The sequence below is a fragment of the Lissotriton vulgaris genome, chromosome 11 (genome assembly GCF_964263255.1).
Source record: "Lissotriton vulgaris chromosome 11, aLisVul1.2, whole genome shotgun sequence".
Classification (NCBI taxonomy): Eukaryota; Metazoa; Chordata; class Amphibia; order Caudata; family Salamandridae; genus Lissotriton; species Lissotriton vulgaris.
Window position 1 is genome coordinate 122,165,120 of NC_141699.1, and position 16,129 is coordinate 122,181,248.

General features: G+C 43.7%; 1 protein-coding gene across 2 annotated transcripts in view; it reads left to right on the plus strand.

Moving 5' to 3' along the window:
- The window catches only part of GCN1 (GCN1 activator of EIF2AK4), a 746,722-nt gene that overhangs the window by 214,512 nt on the left and 516,081 nt on the right, over positions 1 to 16,129 (plus strand). For both annotated transcript variants that reach the window (XM_086942874.1, XM_086942875.1), the window contains exons 13-14: positions 5,977 to 6,075; positions 6,231 to 6,404. In XM_086942874.1, the coding sequence (XP_086799000.1) occupies positions 5,977 to 6,075; positions 6,231 to 6,404 (273 nt within the window). The remainder of the gene's footprint in view (positions 1 to 5,976; positions 6,076 to 6,230; positions 6,405 to 16,129) is intronic.

Sequence of the window (16,129 nt, forward strand, 5' to 3'; positions counted from 1 at the left end):
TTATCGACCAATCTCACTTCTGGACTCGACAGTTAAAATCCTTAGTCGAGCCCTATTAGTGAGATTGGAAGCCTGGTCCGAGGAGAACAACACCCTGTCCCCTGTGCAGTATGGGTTCCGTAGGGGAATAGGTACAATGGAGCAGTGCGTGAACCTGGAACTCATAGTTGGCAAGTATACTACTGGTAACCTTTACCTATGCTTTGCCGACTTGAGTTCCACGTTCGATCTGGTGGAACACGCACTGCTCTGGCCCAAATTACTGGAAATGGGCGCCCCTACTGAAATTATCCACCTGCTTGCCCGCTTGTATAATAATCTAACAAGCAAAGTAAGGTTTGGAACAGATGGTGAGTGCACCCCTTTCTTTTAAGTTAAGAGAGGCATCCGTCAAGGATGCGTACTCGCCCCCCTACTTTTCTCTCTTTTCATTAATCATGTTGATACAACTTTAAGAATGATTAATGCAGATGCACCAACTATAAATGGTAACCCTATCCCAGTCTTCTTATACGCGGACGACGCGGTCCTCCTTTCCAGGACCCATAATGGACTGCAGCATTTAATCAATCAATTCCACATATTTATTGAAAATAGGAAATTGAAAATTAACAAAGGGAAGACAGTTACCATGGTGTGTGGTAAGAAACCAAGAAAACACAAGCCCTTTTTTTTAGAAGGGGGAGATTAGAATCTGTTAATAGTTTCTGCTATCTAGGCATTACCTTTTCAGTAGATGGCAAATGGATAAACGAACAAAAAAGTGTTCTTTTTAAAATGGCCAGGAATACAAATTGTATTTTTAGATTTGCTGCAAAACTAGGGGATCGCAGAATTCATGAAATGCTAACCCTTTTTAACCCCAGATGGATTTCTTCAGCTATATATGGGGCAGGAGTATGGGGGTACGATGCACAGAGTGCCAAAATTGTCCAGGGGACGGAAAATGTGTTTTTAAAAAGATTAATCAGTGCCCCAGCTACGGCTTCAACGGAGTTAATACATAAGGAACTAGATTTGTATTATGTTAATGACCTAATTGCCCTCCGTCCCTTGTCCTTATGGCATTCAATATGGGCAAAGGAGGAGACAAAGTTTACACAGGACGTAATAACTGACTGTATTAAACTTGATCGCCGATCGAATATTCCTTGGTTGAATCATATACACCATTGGTATAAAACATTGTATGGTCTGGACATTTCTAAAGCTTCTATAATGGATCCTATATTATCAAAGCGGGAGTTGAAGGTCTCCTTTTTGAAGTATACAGCAGAGACTAGGATGGAAAAATATAATAAACAGAGTACATTCAATCTCTACCAACAATATAGCATCAACGCAGGTTTCCAATTTTACCTTGTAATAGTTAGTATTCCCTCCCATCGATTTGTGTTAACCCGTCTCCGCCTAGGAATTGTGCATCACCTTGTGGCCTTCCCTGTGCCTAAAAAACCTGGAACTTGCTTGTGCCCATGTGATGGCAAATCAAAACAGAGCACGTGTCACTTTATGTTATCTTGCACCTTTTATACCTCTTTTAGGAAATATTATTTGAAACCCATCTTTTTAAAATGTAATGCGCATCATTTACAAACAGCAATGAAACTAGTGTTTAATCTAGAGTCCCCAGATATATGCTTTTATGTGGCCACTTCTTATAAATGTATTTTTGCAAGAAAATCAATTATTACATGAATTCTCCCAGCTGCTAATTGTGCTATGCACTTTAAAACAAGATGCTGTTGACATCATGTATTATTATGCTAATTTGCAAATATATGTTTGTTGGATTAATTGCTGCTATTGTATAATATCTATTGTTGGAATAGCCTAGCACTTGGTTACACTTATTATCATTCCTTGTGAATAGCCAGACAAGGCGCTGCTAACTGCATATTGCACTTTTAGGAAGGATGCTGTCGAATTCCTCTTTGGAATTGCAAAATTTGCACATATACTAATATAGAGACGATACTTAGCACTTTAACTGCATAATTGCACACAATCAAAGGTCGTATAATTGACATTATTACAGTTAAATGCACTTTTTGAATGTCCTAATGATTTTGTACTATTAATGCTGCTAAATGTCTTTATTTTTTGAGAGCTATCTTGTTACATAGTTTTTTTGGGTAGCCTGCCTTAGTATTGTGTAAACTTTTATGTCTGTTGCTATATGGTTGTATTTTCTTTACAAACCGAATAAAGCATCTTTGAATTGATTAAAGCCCTCACTAATGATCAACCAATAAAATACAAAAACTTTTTTCCTAATAAAAGTATGCTTTTATTAGGAAAAAGCGTTTGTATTTTATTGGTTGCTATCTAAATCTATTAACCAGAATTCCTGTGAAGCACCCTGTCTTTTTCCTTATCAAACTTCTGTCTCTGGGTTTGTCGTGGATACAGTACCTGCTTCAAACTGGATTTTAGTGTTGGATTTGGGGGGCATTGTGATTACCATAGTCCACTCCTTTTACACCCAGCCTCAGAGCCCATTTTAGTGAAGACTTTCCTCATCTTGAAAATTCCATGACACATTGTATTTTGGGCCTGTTTTCAATAAAGCACAATGTGACTACTGTAAATGTAGGCGGGCCACTCTCTGGGAACGTTTCCTCCATTGATTAGAGAGTAATTAACAGTGTCTTAGAGTGTTCAACCTCCACTCACAGGCTAGTGCAACTTACAAAGGTGGGCCCCCACCCAGCCTTAGTCATAACACAATTGAACCTGTGGAAGAACAGAAGAGCACTGAACCTTCTGCCTTCATTGTGGTGTTAATACAGGTGGTGTGTCAAAGTAAGGTAGCAGAAGACGCATGAGGAAGATTATCAAAAAAAACTTTGCATTTCAAAAGAAAAGCATGTATTTGTTGGATGGAGTTGAGTCCTGTTCAATTTGGATCCTCATTTTTGGCAAAATTACCTACTCTGCAAGGGTTTGCAGTTGATGCTTACTCACATTGGATTTATCTCAATTATGAGTAGTTGTGCTGAAAGGTATATAAATAAAATGTATTCCAGTTTTACTTGGTGGATTCACTTCACCCTGCTGCTGTATTGCAAAATATATAGAAAAAAACTGGACTATCAGTGTCTGGCTGTGCTGCATCCCACTACATAAAAATTCACAGATGGGGCTGACGCTGATAGGGTAAGTGTGGAAAATAGGTCAAAGTTCATCAAAACTAGAGCATGTCCACTGTTTTGTGCTTCAACAACACCAATAAAGTCAAGGCACAATGCTAGTAGTTCGAGAGCAAGACCACAAGGAAACTGGATACAATGTAGGGAGGAAACGGGCCAGTGGAAAAAACAGGAAATTTAGGGCCATATGTAGGTGGCCCAATACCGGTCGGTAACGGTGAAATTCGTTACATTTCACCGTTACCGACCGGTATTTAGGCATTTGAGATGTAGGGAGGATTCAATATTAAGGAATCGGTAAATACCGATTCCTTAATACCGATTCCTTATGGCCTTGCATTTAAAGAATCGGTAATACCGATTCTTAAATGCAATGTAGGTAGCACATAAAACAGTGCACCTCAGCCTAAAGGAATCGCTATTTACCACCAACTCCAAGTTGGTGGTAAATAGCGATTTCCTTTCAAAAAGCACTTTTTGCTTTTTGAAATGTGCCATGTGGCACACATCCATAACCTTAGGGCATGCATGTGTGCCACATGTGCACACATGCACATTTCAGTGGTGCAACAGGGTGTCCTTTGGACACCCTGGCACCCTTGAAATACCTCCAGGTATTACCAATTCGGTAATACCGAATCGGTAATACAGAATGTCTTCACATTCATTCCTATGGGCCTCCAGGCCCATAGGAATGAATGGGTAGGTATTCGTTATTACAGAATCTCAATTACCGATTCGGTAATAATGAATATTAGGAATTCGGTATTTTTTTATCGAATTCTTACCTACATCTGAAATACTGATTCCTAAATACCGAATCGGTTAAATTCGGTATTTAGGAATCGGTATTTCCAAGTTATCTACATCTAGCCCTTAGAGAAGGAAAGAGGAATTCTAGATGGCGGGGGTAGTGACTCACGCTCCTCAACATGAGCATGTCCAGGAAAAAAGCTCCCCAGCAAGAGCAAACCTGCTATTTGTCAGAGCAGTCACAGCGTGGAGAAGTGTAAACCGCAGAAAGCTGGAATAAAGCTTTCTGTCTGCAAGTGACATGAGACCTCAGGTTTGGCTCTTGGTGACTCAAACAGTACTTGTATAGCGTGGCTAATCACCCGTGAGGCTGTCCAGGAGCTGAGTAGCTGGGCTTAGTCGAAAAGCCAAGTCTTGAGTCTCTTCCTGACATCTGTCAGCAAGGGTGATGTTCTGAGGTGGAAAAGTAGGGCGTTCCCTGACTTTGTGGTGAGGTGCAAGAAGCATTGACCTCTGCTGTTTCTACGACAGATGCACAGAGTCTGTGCATTGGCGAGGGATGCGGAGCTGAGGTTTCTGGATGGTTGATGGATGTTCAGTCGGTAGTTTATGTAAGCTGGTTTGTTGTCGTGGATGGATTTGTAGGCTTGTGTCTGCTTAATTTGGCATCTTTACTGGATGGGTAGCCAGCGGAGGTTCCTCCGGTGTTGGGGATTCGTTTGTGAAGATTGAGGATCAGTCTGGCCACTGAATTCAGTATCATCCGTAGCCTTCCCAGGAGTTCAGCAGTGGCTCTTGCACTCAGAACCTTGCTATCGTTCATAAGGCTAGTGATCAGGGCTTGTATGACTTTTCTTGTGTTTGTGGGGAGCCATTTAAAGATTCTTCGGAGCATGCGAAGAGTGGAAGCAGGCAGAGGAGACTGGGGTAATCTATTGTTTCATGGTGAGTTTGCTGTCTGGGATGATGCCGAAGTTGCGTGCGTGGTCTTTTGGTGTGGTGCCAAAGATCAGTACTTCAGTCTTGTTTGTGTTGAGCTTCAGAAAGTTGTCCTTGATCCAGGCTGTGACCTTTTTCATGCAGTTGTACAAGTTGATCTTGGTGTGGTGGTGGGGTCTGCTGCGAGCAAGAGCTTGACAAGCAGGGTGCAAAGTAGGAGGAACTGCACTTGGAACATGAGGTCATCTATAGGTATTTCACGTTCTTGTAGACTGTCTTGCAAGTTTTGCCTACAAGTTGAGGAGTGGGATGCAGTGTCTTTCAATATAAACATATAGCCCGTTTTGTGCTTGAGGTAATTTCTGTTGTGTGTAATAAAAATAATGTATCTCCTACTGCAAAGCACCATATAATACACAAACTTTGTTTGATGATTACTGTAGAGCGACTGGCGCTACCTTTTGTTTAGCTCACTATCTTTGAGATGACTATTTTTCAAGTCTTTTTCAATGGGCTGTTAAGGAGGTCTGCTATACTAAATTTAATGACAAACTAATGCTGAAGAATTTATGAAAAAGATAAACAAAATGCTACAAATTAAATTAATGTGAGTTGTGCTTAATCTCCCCTCTTTACACATTTAGAAATATTGTCTTCTATAGTGGTTAATTTCATTTTTTGAATGTAAATGATGAACCGAGACATTTTCCATTCACTATTCAATTCAGCCATGTAAACTACCCCAGTCCACTCCTGGAAGTAATAACTGCAGTCTTCATGCTCTCAGCCTTACTGCATATGCCATGAAAAGTATTGCTGTGCGGCTGCGCACACAGGCAGCTTAGAGGAGACCGGACACAGTAATTATTTTATGGGTGTTTAAATATACCCTTTTTGTTGGGATTATTGAACCGCAGATACGTAGAAAAAGAGAATGTGTTATTCTGGCAGCAAAGTATCATCCAATTCAGTGGTACTCACTCAACATGCACATAGCAAATTAATCCAGCTGGGATTCAGATCTAACGGGTTGAAATGGTTGTCAGCATTGAATGCTTAAATGCTTACATGTTTTCCTCTGTGGATTTAGTCTGTCTTGCACAATAAACAGAAAAGTTTTTTTCCCCTCCAGGGATCGGCAGCTTAAGTTGTCATGGTGTTTCTGGATCCTCCAGCCAGGCTCTGAGCTCAGTAGTGTTGGAGCTCTTCATTCCCTTTCTGTCACAGGAAGGTAAATATATTACAACTTCTTCTATCGCTGTAATTGCAGCTTTTGATACCTTGCAGACATGTTTTAAATCCATTCTGTTATTTGGGGAATGTGATATAATGTGGGCGCAAGTTAGCTATTTTCTTACTGATTTCACCTTTTTCTGTCTAATTTAGTTCATGAAGGCACCCTGGTACATGCAGTGTCAGTCCTCACTCTCTGGTGTCAGAAGTTCAACACAGAGGTCCCCAGAAAGTTGGTGGATTGGTACAAGAAAGCCTGCAGCCTTAAAACATCGACTACTGGTGTGCGGCATGCCTACCTACAGAGCATGCTGGTGTCCTTTAAAGGTACTTACTTTTTCTCCTTTGTCCTTAAAGTTGGAGCCTCCAGTTTTCACACCTTTCTTTTCTAGGACCATTGTGTTGGAACACCTCCCCAGATTTAAGTTCTACTACCTCCATGTGCTTGCATTTGCACAAATATATTTGAATGATCTGAAACTAAAACTCATCCAGTCATTTTGCACAGTAAGACCTGCTCTTCTGATGGCAAGATATTTCATGGGAAACTATAAAGGCTGTGCTTTGAATGTATTGTAAAATTTGACAAGCACATTATCCAGTGATCAAATGTTGTCAATCACCAGTAAAATGCTGTACACAATTATATTAAAACACAGCAGTGCTTTGGCATATCCAAATAATTGCTTTTTTTCTGTATTGAAGCCATGCCTCAGATTTACTACCATGCAGCTTGTCTTGGGAATCCTCTGAATGAGGTTTGCACTTCACAGCATTAGAAGGTACAGATTGTAATCAGCTACTTTTATGGAAAATACTTTTTTTTATTTCTTTCTCCTTCGTCCTTTCCCCACACCAGCTTTTTTATTTGACAATCTGTACCAGCTAAAGGCAAAAAGAATGGCTGTCAAGCCCTTGTAAATGTGATTAACACAGTACATGACTCGTTTCTGCAAAAAAAAAAAAAGACACAAATGTAAACCGTTGGAACCTTCCAACGAGGAACGTTTCGGAACTGATTCACATCTCGTTGGTGGAAATTGTGCCCTCTCCTTTGGAACAACTCCTCATTGACACCAAAAGAAAATGCCAAAACAGTCTTGGTTGCATTAGTTCAGCACCTTGACAACAGCTGCCACAATAATTGCCTTGTCAACAAAGCCTTACACGTCGAGGCAGAACCTCCCTCATCAATAATTACATGTTTGTGAACTTGATTTCCTCAACCATTATAGCAAGTATCTAAACAAGCATATAGAGCGGTAAACCACCAGAGCTTCCTCTCTTGTCTAGTTATGTTAGACAGCATTCATAGAGCGCTCGTTCACCCAAGGGTTTCATGGCACTAAATATAAGAGAGATGTTAACACTGAAGCTTTAGGCTAAAATTAGAATTGGAACTCAAATGCTTTATTAAAGAGCCAGGGTTTTAAAGCATTCCTGAAAGATTTTATTTCAGTGAGGTATGGGAGGGAGTTTCAAGATAACCCCGAGAAACTGCAACCTCCATTCTTTGGGTTGTAAAATCTCACTACCAAGAGATTGGCTGTAGAAGAAATGAGTTCTGTCGTCTGGACATGTCTTGCCACTCAACTGGTCAAAATGTCAGGGCCATCCCATGAAGAGCCTAAAAAATATGCAGCAAGTTTTAAATTGGATGCGCTGCTTTACTGAAAACATGTGAAGTTGTTTCAGAAGGGGTAGGGTGTGTGTTCTGCTAAGAGCTTTGAAGACCAGTCTAGCTACAGCATTCAGAAATAAATGTAATCTTGCGATATCACAGTTTGGCAGCCCAAGATAAAAGTTATTTGCATAATCTAGTCTATTCCGAATGAAAACTGCAGTCACACTCTTCAACACTTTAGCAAATGTATCTTTTTATTTAGGCAAAGTAAAACAAAACAAAAGACGTTCTGCAAAATCAGTGTACATTTAGTACCATTTTATATGCTGTGGAGCTAGCACCATGATATAGTATTCATTTTAGCAAGATCATATAAATGTAGGATATTACCGATCACTTCCTCAAGACCCCCATCATTCAGGTGTTTACCGTCTGGTTTCTTTGTCTTAGTAGGAGTATTGGTGCACATATCATGCCATGATACTCGTTCCACCTCCCCCAAATTTTTGACCATTTGCCGGGGCAGCCCCTTCTTTCATTTATGTTTTTTTCAGCCACCATGCACCAATTCATGGAACCTTTCCAATCGTTGAACCTAGGAGCTAATGGGGCATTTCATAGTCTAGCAATGTTGTGTTTAGCCACTATAAATCCCAGTGTCACCCACAGGCGGTCTTTCCCAGTAAGGCTGTAGGGGAATAGTACTTCTATATACTTTTTCATAAGAACATAGGCAAGAAATGTCAAGCTTTTCCAGCAGACAGGTTGGGTAGCCCTCCTCCAAAAATGATCATGAATGTTTCTATACACCTTCTTCTCCCATTTCCTCTGATTCTCTGCAAAATAAAAGTTGTTGCTGCTGCTTGGGCAAGATAATATTAGTACACAAATCTTTAGACTCTTACCAGACAAGCTATCATATTGAAAGTGTATTCTAAATTATTGAAGGCGATAGGCCAAACCATGTATCACAACACAGTGTATCTACACGTGACAACGTGTCTCTTGGGCACTAGATAACCAAACGTCAGGCTTCAGATTGCATCCTGAAGTAATTATAGCAGTGTTTCCTTGTGCAGGTGAATCAGTGTAGCTGTTTTGCTATGTTGTTCCCTGGAAGTGTCCAAATGGAGCCAAATATATGCTCCACCCCTGTGCACCAATGTCAATTCCTTCCTTTCTGTGCCTTCAAACATGGATGCGGATATCCACTCCCTCTTATGTGTCAGTTTTCAATTTTTTTTTTAATCAAATCCTCTGTGCAAGGGAACTGTGTCCCCAAATAAAATTGCAGGGTTCAAACCAAGCCGTGACAGTTGGAAACACATGACAGTAATTGACTTGGCCATCACATGGTGTGCCTTTGGTGTTAAGGCTCGGGGCGACTCCAAGTGTGCCCTCACACACCCAATGACGATCGGGGACCGAGAAGCAAAGCTGTATGCTGATGAACATTGTTAGACCTGGCACCATTGGTGTGTGTCTCCCTTCAATTTTTGCTGTTGCTCATATGTTTTTGCTGGTGTTAGATGCTTTGGGCACTGTGCCACTGCTATTCGGTGCCACAGTGCAAGTGCTCCCTATTGTAAATTGATGTATAGATTAGTGATTCCATGTTTGGCTATGTTGGTTTACTTGTCAGACCCTATTCTAGTGCACTGAGTGTGCCAGGGTGTGTAATTCAAATGCTGCTGGTGGGCCTGCAGCACTGGTTGTGCCACCCACAGAAGCAGCCTTGTAAAATGTGTCTAAGGTCTGCCATTGCAGAGCCTGCGTTGCAGTCTGGTACTGTCATGCTGACTGGGCAAGTGCACCCACTTTCCAGTCCCTAAACCTTCCCTTTTCTTCATACCAGTCACCCCTATGGTAGGCCCAAGGGCAGGGTGCATTGTAAGTATAAGGTAGGACATGCCCTGATGTGTGTGGCATGTCCTAATAGTGAATTACAGCCATTTTCGTTTTTAACTTTGCAAGGCTACCTGTTCTCCATAGGCCAGAATGGGCTGTTAGAATTGTTACACTTTATAATCCTAACAGGCTCAGAGAACATGGTAGAAATTCGAGTTTAGTATGCCTGAATTCAGAATAATAAAATACATCTTTTAGTAAAGTTTATTTTAATATTCTGTGTTTGCAAATACCACTTTTAGAAAGTAGGTATTTGCTTGTCTAACCATTCAAACCTGCCTCTGCTAGGATGTGTATTCCTATGTCTGGTTTCTGTGAGTGACAGGGCGGGGGAATTCCAGGAGACAGGCTGAGTCACCCAGTGGTGAATAGAGAGATCTGCATCTTGATGGGAGGGAGGAGTGCACCTGAACTCTGAATAGGGCTGTGCCTGCCATCCGCAATGCTTGCTCCACCCCCTGGGTAGCGGCTGATGTCTCTGCCCTGCACACTGAAAGAAGAAGGATGAGTCCTGTCAACAGAGTGCTCCAGGACTGTACTTGCCTTCCACAATGCTGGCTCCACCACCTGTGGGGCGTCTGATGTGCATGCCCTGCACTGTAAAAGGAAAGGATAAGTCTGGTAAATAGAGTGCTTCAGAGATGGTTTGGACTGGGCAAAAGCCCCTCTCCCCTCAGAGAACAAAGGATTTCTGGGTATAAATATTGGGACCCTGCTCCCATGAAATTAGATCACTTTTGGACTACAAGAAGAAACCTTTACTGAGGAGAGGAACCTGAAGAAACGGAGGAGAGACTATTCCCAAGCTGAAGTGCTGCTTGGGGGATTGGCCTGCAGTGGTTGCCTTACTGCCAAAGGAAGGAGAATGGAACTTTGTAACTTAGCTTTCAACTTGTGAAGGATCTCCAAGGGCTTGGAAATGAGCTTGCCTCCTGCTGAAGTCTCAGGGACAACAGACTTCACCCCCCAGCTCCCCAGAGCTCTTTTGTAAGTGCCTGCTGCTGTTTTGGGCCTTCTGAGGAACTGCGTGTCGCAAGGAGCTGGAAGGCGCGACTCAACGAGAAGAAGCGTGTCGCTGTGCCTGCCGTCGCAACTCTGGAGAAAGGAGGGTGTCGGTGCTGGAACTGTCGTACTGCACCACATCGGAGAGAAGCGTGCCGCAACAAAGAGGAAGCGCGTCGCCGTCGCTGCTGCTGCCGTCGCAACTCCGAAGGAGGGTGTCGCTGGAGCTGTCGCACTGCACCGCATCAGGAGAAGAATCCCACAACGAGGTCGGAGCTTGTCTCCATCCCTGTGCCTGCCGTCGTAACTCCAAAGGAGGGTGTCGCCGCTGGAATTGTCGCATTGCACCGCATCGACCAAGAGCACCTCACATCCCCGAGAAGCACGCCGCAACTTAAGGTACATTGATGCAGAGTGTTGCATCTAAGAACTGAACTAAGCTTAATCTACCATCTTAAAGTAATCATAGTGTGTATTTTTGTCGTTTATGGTCTTGTGGTAGCTCTATATAAAGTATACTTATTTTTTATATGAAAGCTTTGTGGTGTCCATTTGTAGTGTTGTCACTGGGTTACTGTATGTGGTCACAACTGCTTAACTTACAATGCCTCTGAAATAAGCCTTGACTGCTCGCGCCACGCAACCTAGAGGGTGAGCAGGGGTTATTTTAGGTGTGTAATCCTCTTGTCCTGACTAGAGGAGAGGGTTCCTACTTGTCACAAGTACCTACCTGTGCCAACCAGAGACCCTCAAATCTAACAAACCTAGAAGTCATGGACCTTGCGTGAGTCTTTCTCTCTGTGAAAGATGACCTTCGCATTCAGAGTCATCAAGTAAGTCGAAGTCCAAATCTAAGAGGAGACATAAGAAGTCGAAGTGAGACTTTACCCCATCCATTGCTCTCTGCTTAAAGAGAGAAGTTGCAAGAGCTTCCAAGTGCCAGTACATCTCACATCTGATCCCTGATTGAGAAGGCGATTCCGTAGGTGGTCCAGATGAGCATAGAGTTCTCCAGGCCATCAGCGACAGTTCAACAGGTCGAGGCCTTTAAGGAAGCCATGCTGCACAAATTTGACACTCTTCTTGCTCCCTTTGGTGTGCCTTCGAACCTCAAAGAACCACAGCAGGGCTTTCGCTAGTGGATCTGTTCTCTGAGCCGTCGGAGCTCATCGAACCAGTCTTTGGTTCCGTACCGACTCTGTTGCTGACTTTCATTCTGGCTCCAAGACCTGCATTGGTCCCTCTTTCATTAACACCGGTCCTGAGTTTGCCAACACCAAAGGAGGCTCCAGGTCAACTCTTTTGTCCAGCCCTGAGCCGTTTCCTGTAAACCTGCAGTGTCATGGAGCCTCTGTCAAAGGTTCCACAATTCTTTCGGTTCGGAATGTGAGTAGAGTTTACCACCACCTGGAGATGACAGTGGTGGTGATGGGAATGCTTTACCCATATTATATTCTTGCCAGTTTATAAATGAACTTACAGAAAGCCAATAGACGTGACAATTCCCCTGATTTGCCCTCTTAGGCTGGCCACAGAAGAAAGTGCTAGCCTTCTGTTGAAGTTAAGATAAACATCCTGAAGTTCAGCAGGATGGGTCTACTTCCTCTGAGCCCTTAGTCCCATTCACCAAAGTGCTGCCTGATACTCTGATGGGCACTTGGTCTAAGCCTTGCTCTTGCCTGCTGGTGAATAGCCGGATGCCACAGACCAGCGCCCGGCCACCATGAATTTTTTATTAATAAATCTTTTTATTAAGTATATAACTTATGCAGTATACAGTACAATAAGCACAAAAAAAGGATGATAGGGCATCACAGCGTACAGTGTTCATGACACAATAGTTGGTGCATTAATCCGCAGATCTTGCATTTCAAACCGCACATATGTAGTAGCCCTAACACCCCTTGGTGTTGGACCTATCGACCCCCCCCCCCACCCCTCCCTCCCACATCCTCTAAACATCTATAGTCTTCCCAAGGGTTCTACACTTTCTCCCACTTCTTGGGGGAACCCCTGCTCTTATACACAACTTTTTCTGCATCACAACACTAATCTAAGTTGGTCTTCCATTGTTCCACCTTTGGCGGAAGGGCAGCCCCCATGACCTGGCTATATTTATCTTGGCCACCATTGCAACAACCATTGGACAGAGTTTCTGGTATTTTGGCCATGTCTGTTCTCTCTTGAAACAAAGTATGGATTTTTAGCATCCAGCGGGATTTCTTGTCCTATGACCTCCAATATCACCCTGTGAGAAAGTGCCATCTTTCTTGCATGGTATGCCCCCACTTTTTTCTGAATTGCTGATGTGCTTTGACTGAGTGTGCCCTGGGCTCCTGCCAACCGGGTGCCCAGGTCCTGTGTTCCTTCCCTAAAACTGTGTTGAAACTAAAACCCAATTGGCATCTCTGGCCACATGTCAGTCCCTGGTAAATGGTACCCTAGGTACCCAGGGCATTGTGACCAGAGAAGATCCCTAAGGGCTGCAGCACTTATTGTGCCACCCTTAGGGGCCCTGTACCCTGACACACACACTGCCTTTACAGGCTGAGTGTCCTGGTGCAGAACTAAACAAAGTCGACATGACACACATCCCTGTGTGTCATGCCCACAAACACACGGCCCTGGCATAAATCAGTCACCCCTCTGTAAGTGCAGTGCTGCCATTAAGAATATATGGTGCTGGGAGGTTGTCATTGCGAACTTCACAGCACCATGATGGCTACACTGAAGACTGAGAAGTTTGTTATCAAACTCAGCACATTAAACCCACACTGATACCAGTTTGGGATTTAATGCCAAATGCACTACAGAGGGCATCTTAGAGATGCCCCCTGAAATCTAACCAAATCCTGACTGTGTGGCTACCAAGGCTGCCACCACCAGACATTTCTGGACCCCTGGGTCGAGAGCTTGCTGCTCTCGGGGGCCTGAAACAATGCACATCCTGGGACGAGGTGCCAAGCCTCCTACTCCAGGATGGGCAGGGGAAGCTTCAAAGGCATGCCACCTTTTGTGAGCTTCCCCAGGCCAATTGCTGTACTCCGCAACTGGCTCCCAACGGTTCTGACCCCCACTCTGGCGGGAAGACAGGCGGGAAACCCTAGGTGAGGAAGGGGGGTGTGCCAGCCTGTGCCAACTCTACCCCTCAGCTGGGAGAGGCAAGGTGAAGCACAACTCCGAGCTACCGCCAACTTGATAATGGGGAGCCCTGCCCAATCAGAGCTAGGCCCCTGCCGCCCTCCCAAAGGAGAGGAGCAGGATAGGGGGTGTATTCACCCCAGGACCGGGACCCATTGGTCCCTGTCCTTGCCCTACCTGTAACACCCCAAAATTTAGTATTTAGGGGCACCCTGAACCTTCCTTCCTCAAATCCCGATTTTGAAACAAGAAGAACAAGAAACAAGAAGACCTGCTGTGCAGCTGCTAACAAGAGGACGACACCAACTGACTTGGTCCTAGCCCTACTAGCCTGTTGATGCTAGCACTTGCTCCTGCTAAAACCCTGGTGTCTCCTGAAGACAGCAACCTTGAAAACCCCGGAGGACCTGCCTGCCTTGCTCACCTAAAGACTGGGACTCCCATGAGCAGTGATTCTGCTCAAACAGCAACACCCCCTGGTGCCAGCCAGGAACCGCGAATCCAGCACACACTGCACCTGAGCCTGAGTGGACAAAGACCACGAGGATGTCCCCCCGGCGACTGTGACCCAGAATCCAGTGCCCAAAGACCCTCCTCGACAATCCTGACGACCCCTGAAGCCTCACAGCAAGGGACCCCGCCAACACACCACTAGCTGAGGGTAAGATTTTCCAACAACGAAAGACATCCCTGCGCCCCACGACCCCCTGTGTCCAACTCCTGGGTGTCTACCTATCCTCCAGGATCCCAGCTTACCTCTCGAAGTTGTGGTCGCGCCTGAAGAATCTCAGTCCCCGAGCCTGCAGCCTTTGTTCAACTCCCAAGTCTCCCATTGAATAACATAGAGCGCCAGACGGCTCAAAAGCACCCAGCACCCAGCCGCCCGAGTGCCGCTGGAAGTGCAGCAACTATCATACTCTTCCCCACTTACCCTGTGTAAGTGACCAGGAGCTCAGCTCCCACTGCCGCGTGGCCTGCCTGCTAGCAGCCACCAACCAAAGGCCCCCTATCCTCCATAGGATAACATTGGGCTACTCTCTATGCACCCGGCTGCACCTGTGCCTCTGAGGCTGTAACAACTGTACCTACCTGACCCTGGGAGACCCCTGAGTCTATGTCCAGAACCTTAACTCTGCCAGTCGAGTACTTACCCAAAAGCTGATATCTCACTTTTCTTCTATAAGGTGACATTGACTGGTTTCACTTGGGAAATCTTTTAAGTGTGGAGTTTTGAAACTTTAAAATATTCATCTATAATCAGCTGAACAACGAATTCCGATTTACTCACCTGTTATCAGGAGAGATCCTAGCACTGAACCTGAAAAGTAATTATAACCGTGATTTACTGTTAACTCAATTTTCCTCCATAGGAAATCATTGTCTGGTTTTCTCCAGAAAATCGTCCAATTGTCCAATTTCAAAAACGACAAATATTCCTTAAAAATCTCCTTATGACTTAAACGCTTTCTTTCAATTGTTTACAGGAGATACACCAGTGCTGGATCCAGGATCCAACACTGAGTAAGAAAAAGTAACGATAACATTACTTACCTGCTAAGTGAATTTCCTTCCATAGGATAACATTGGTGATTCTATGTGAAAAAGTTTCTGTCAACTTTTATAGTACAATAATATTCCTTAAATATCACAACTGTAACCAAACGCTTCTACTCAATTGTTTACAGGAGATGTCCCAGGACTGAATCTAGGATCCAGTCCTGTGGTTAGAAAAGTAATCCATAAAGTAACTAATTGCATTTAACTAGAAATTCCCTTGAGTTCAATGTCACATTGTGTTTGAAATTGTCTTGACTATTGCAACAACTGTAACTATTGTATTAAAAAACCTATTGCCTATTTGAAAAGTATTTAACTAAAGTAACTCATTCTGAGAAAGTATATGTTGATACCTATTGTTGGTTCTAAAATAAAACAACAATATATTTTTTATACAAACAATTTGCCTAGAGCTCAGTTCTTGAGTGTGTGAGACCATTTGCTGACTGAGTGTGTACAACAAATGCTTTACACTGTCCTCTGATACTGCCTTACTGCTTGACCAAGCTACCACTTTAGAGAGTTATATCTGCCATACCTCTGGGGACTGTGGACTCTGTGCACACTGTACCTTACTATGGTCCAGTATATACAGAGCCTCTTTTTTACACACCTGTATTACTTTCCGCCAATAATGCTGTATAATTGGGCATTCCCATATGATATGGAAGAAGGTATCTTTTATATTACAGCCCCTTATACAAGTATCAATGTGGATGTGTCCGAGTTTGTGCATGAGCATACTCAGAGTAGGACCTATGGAGGATTCGTAGCAGGACTAGTCTGAATTTGGCTCTGACCACAACCTCTCATGGGCTTT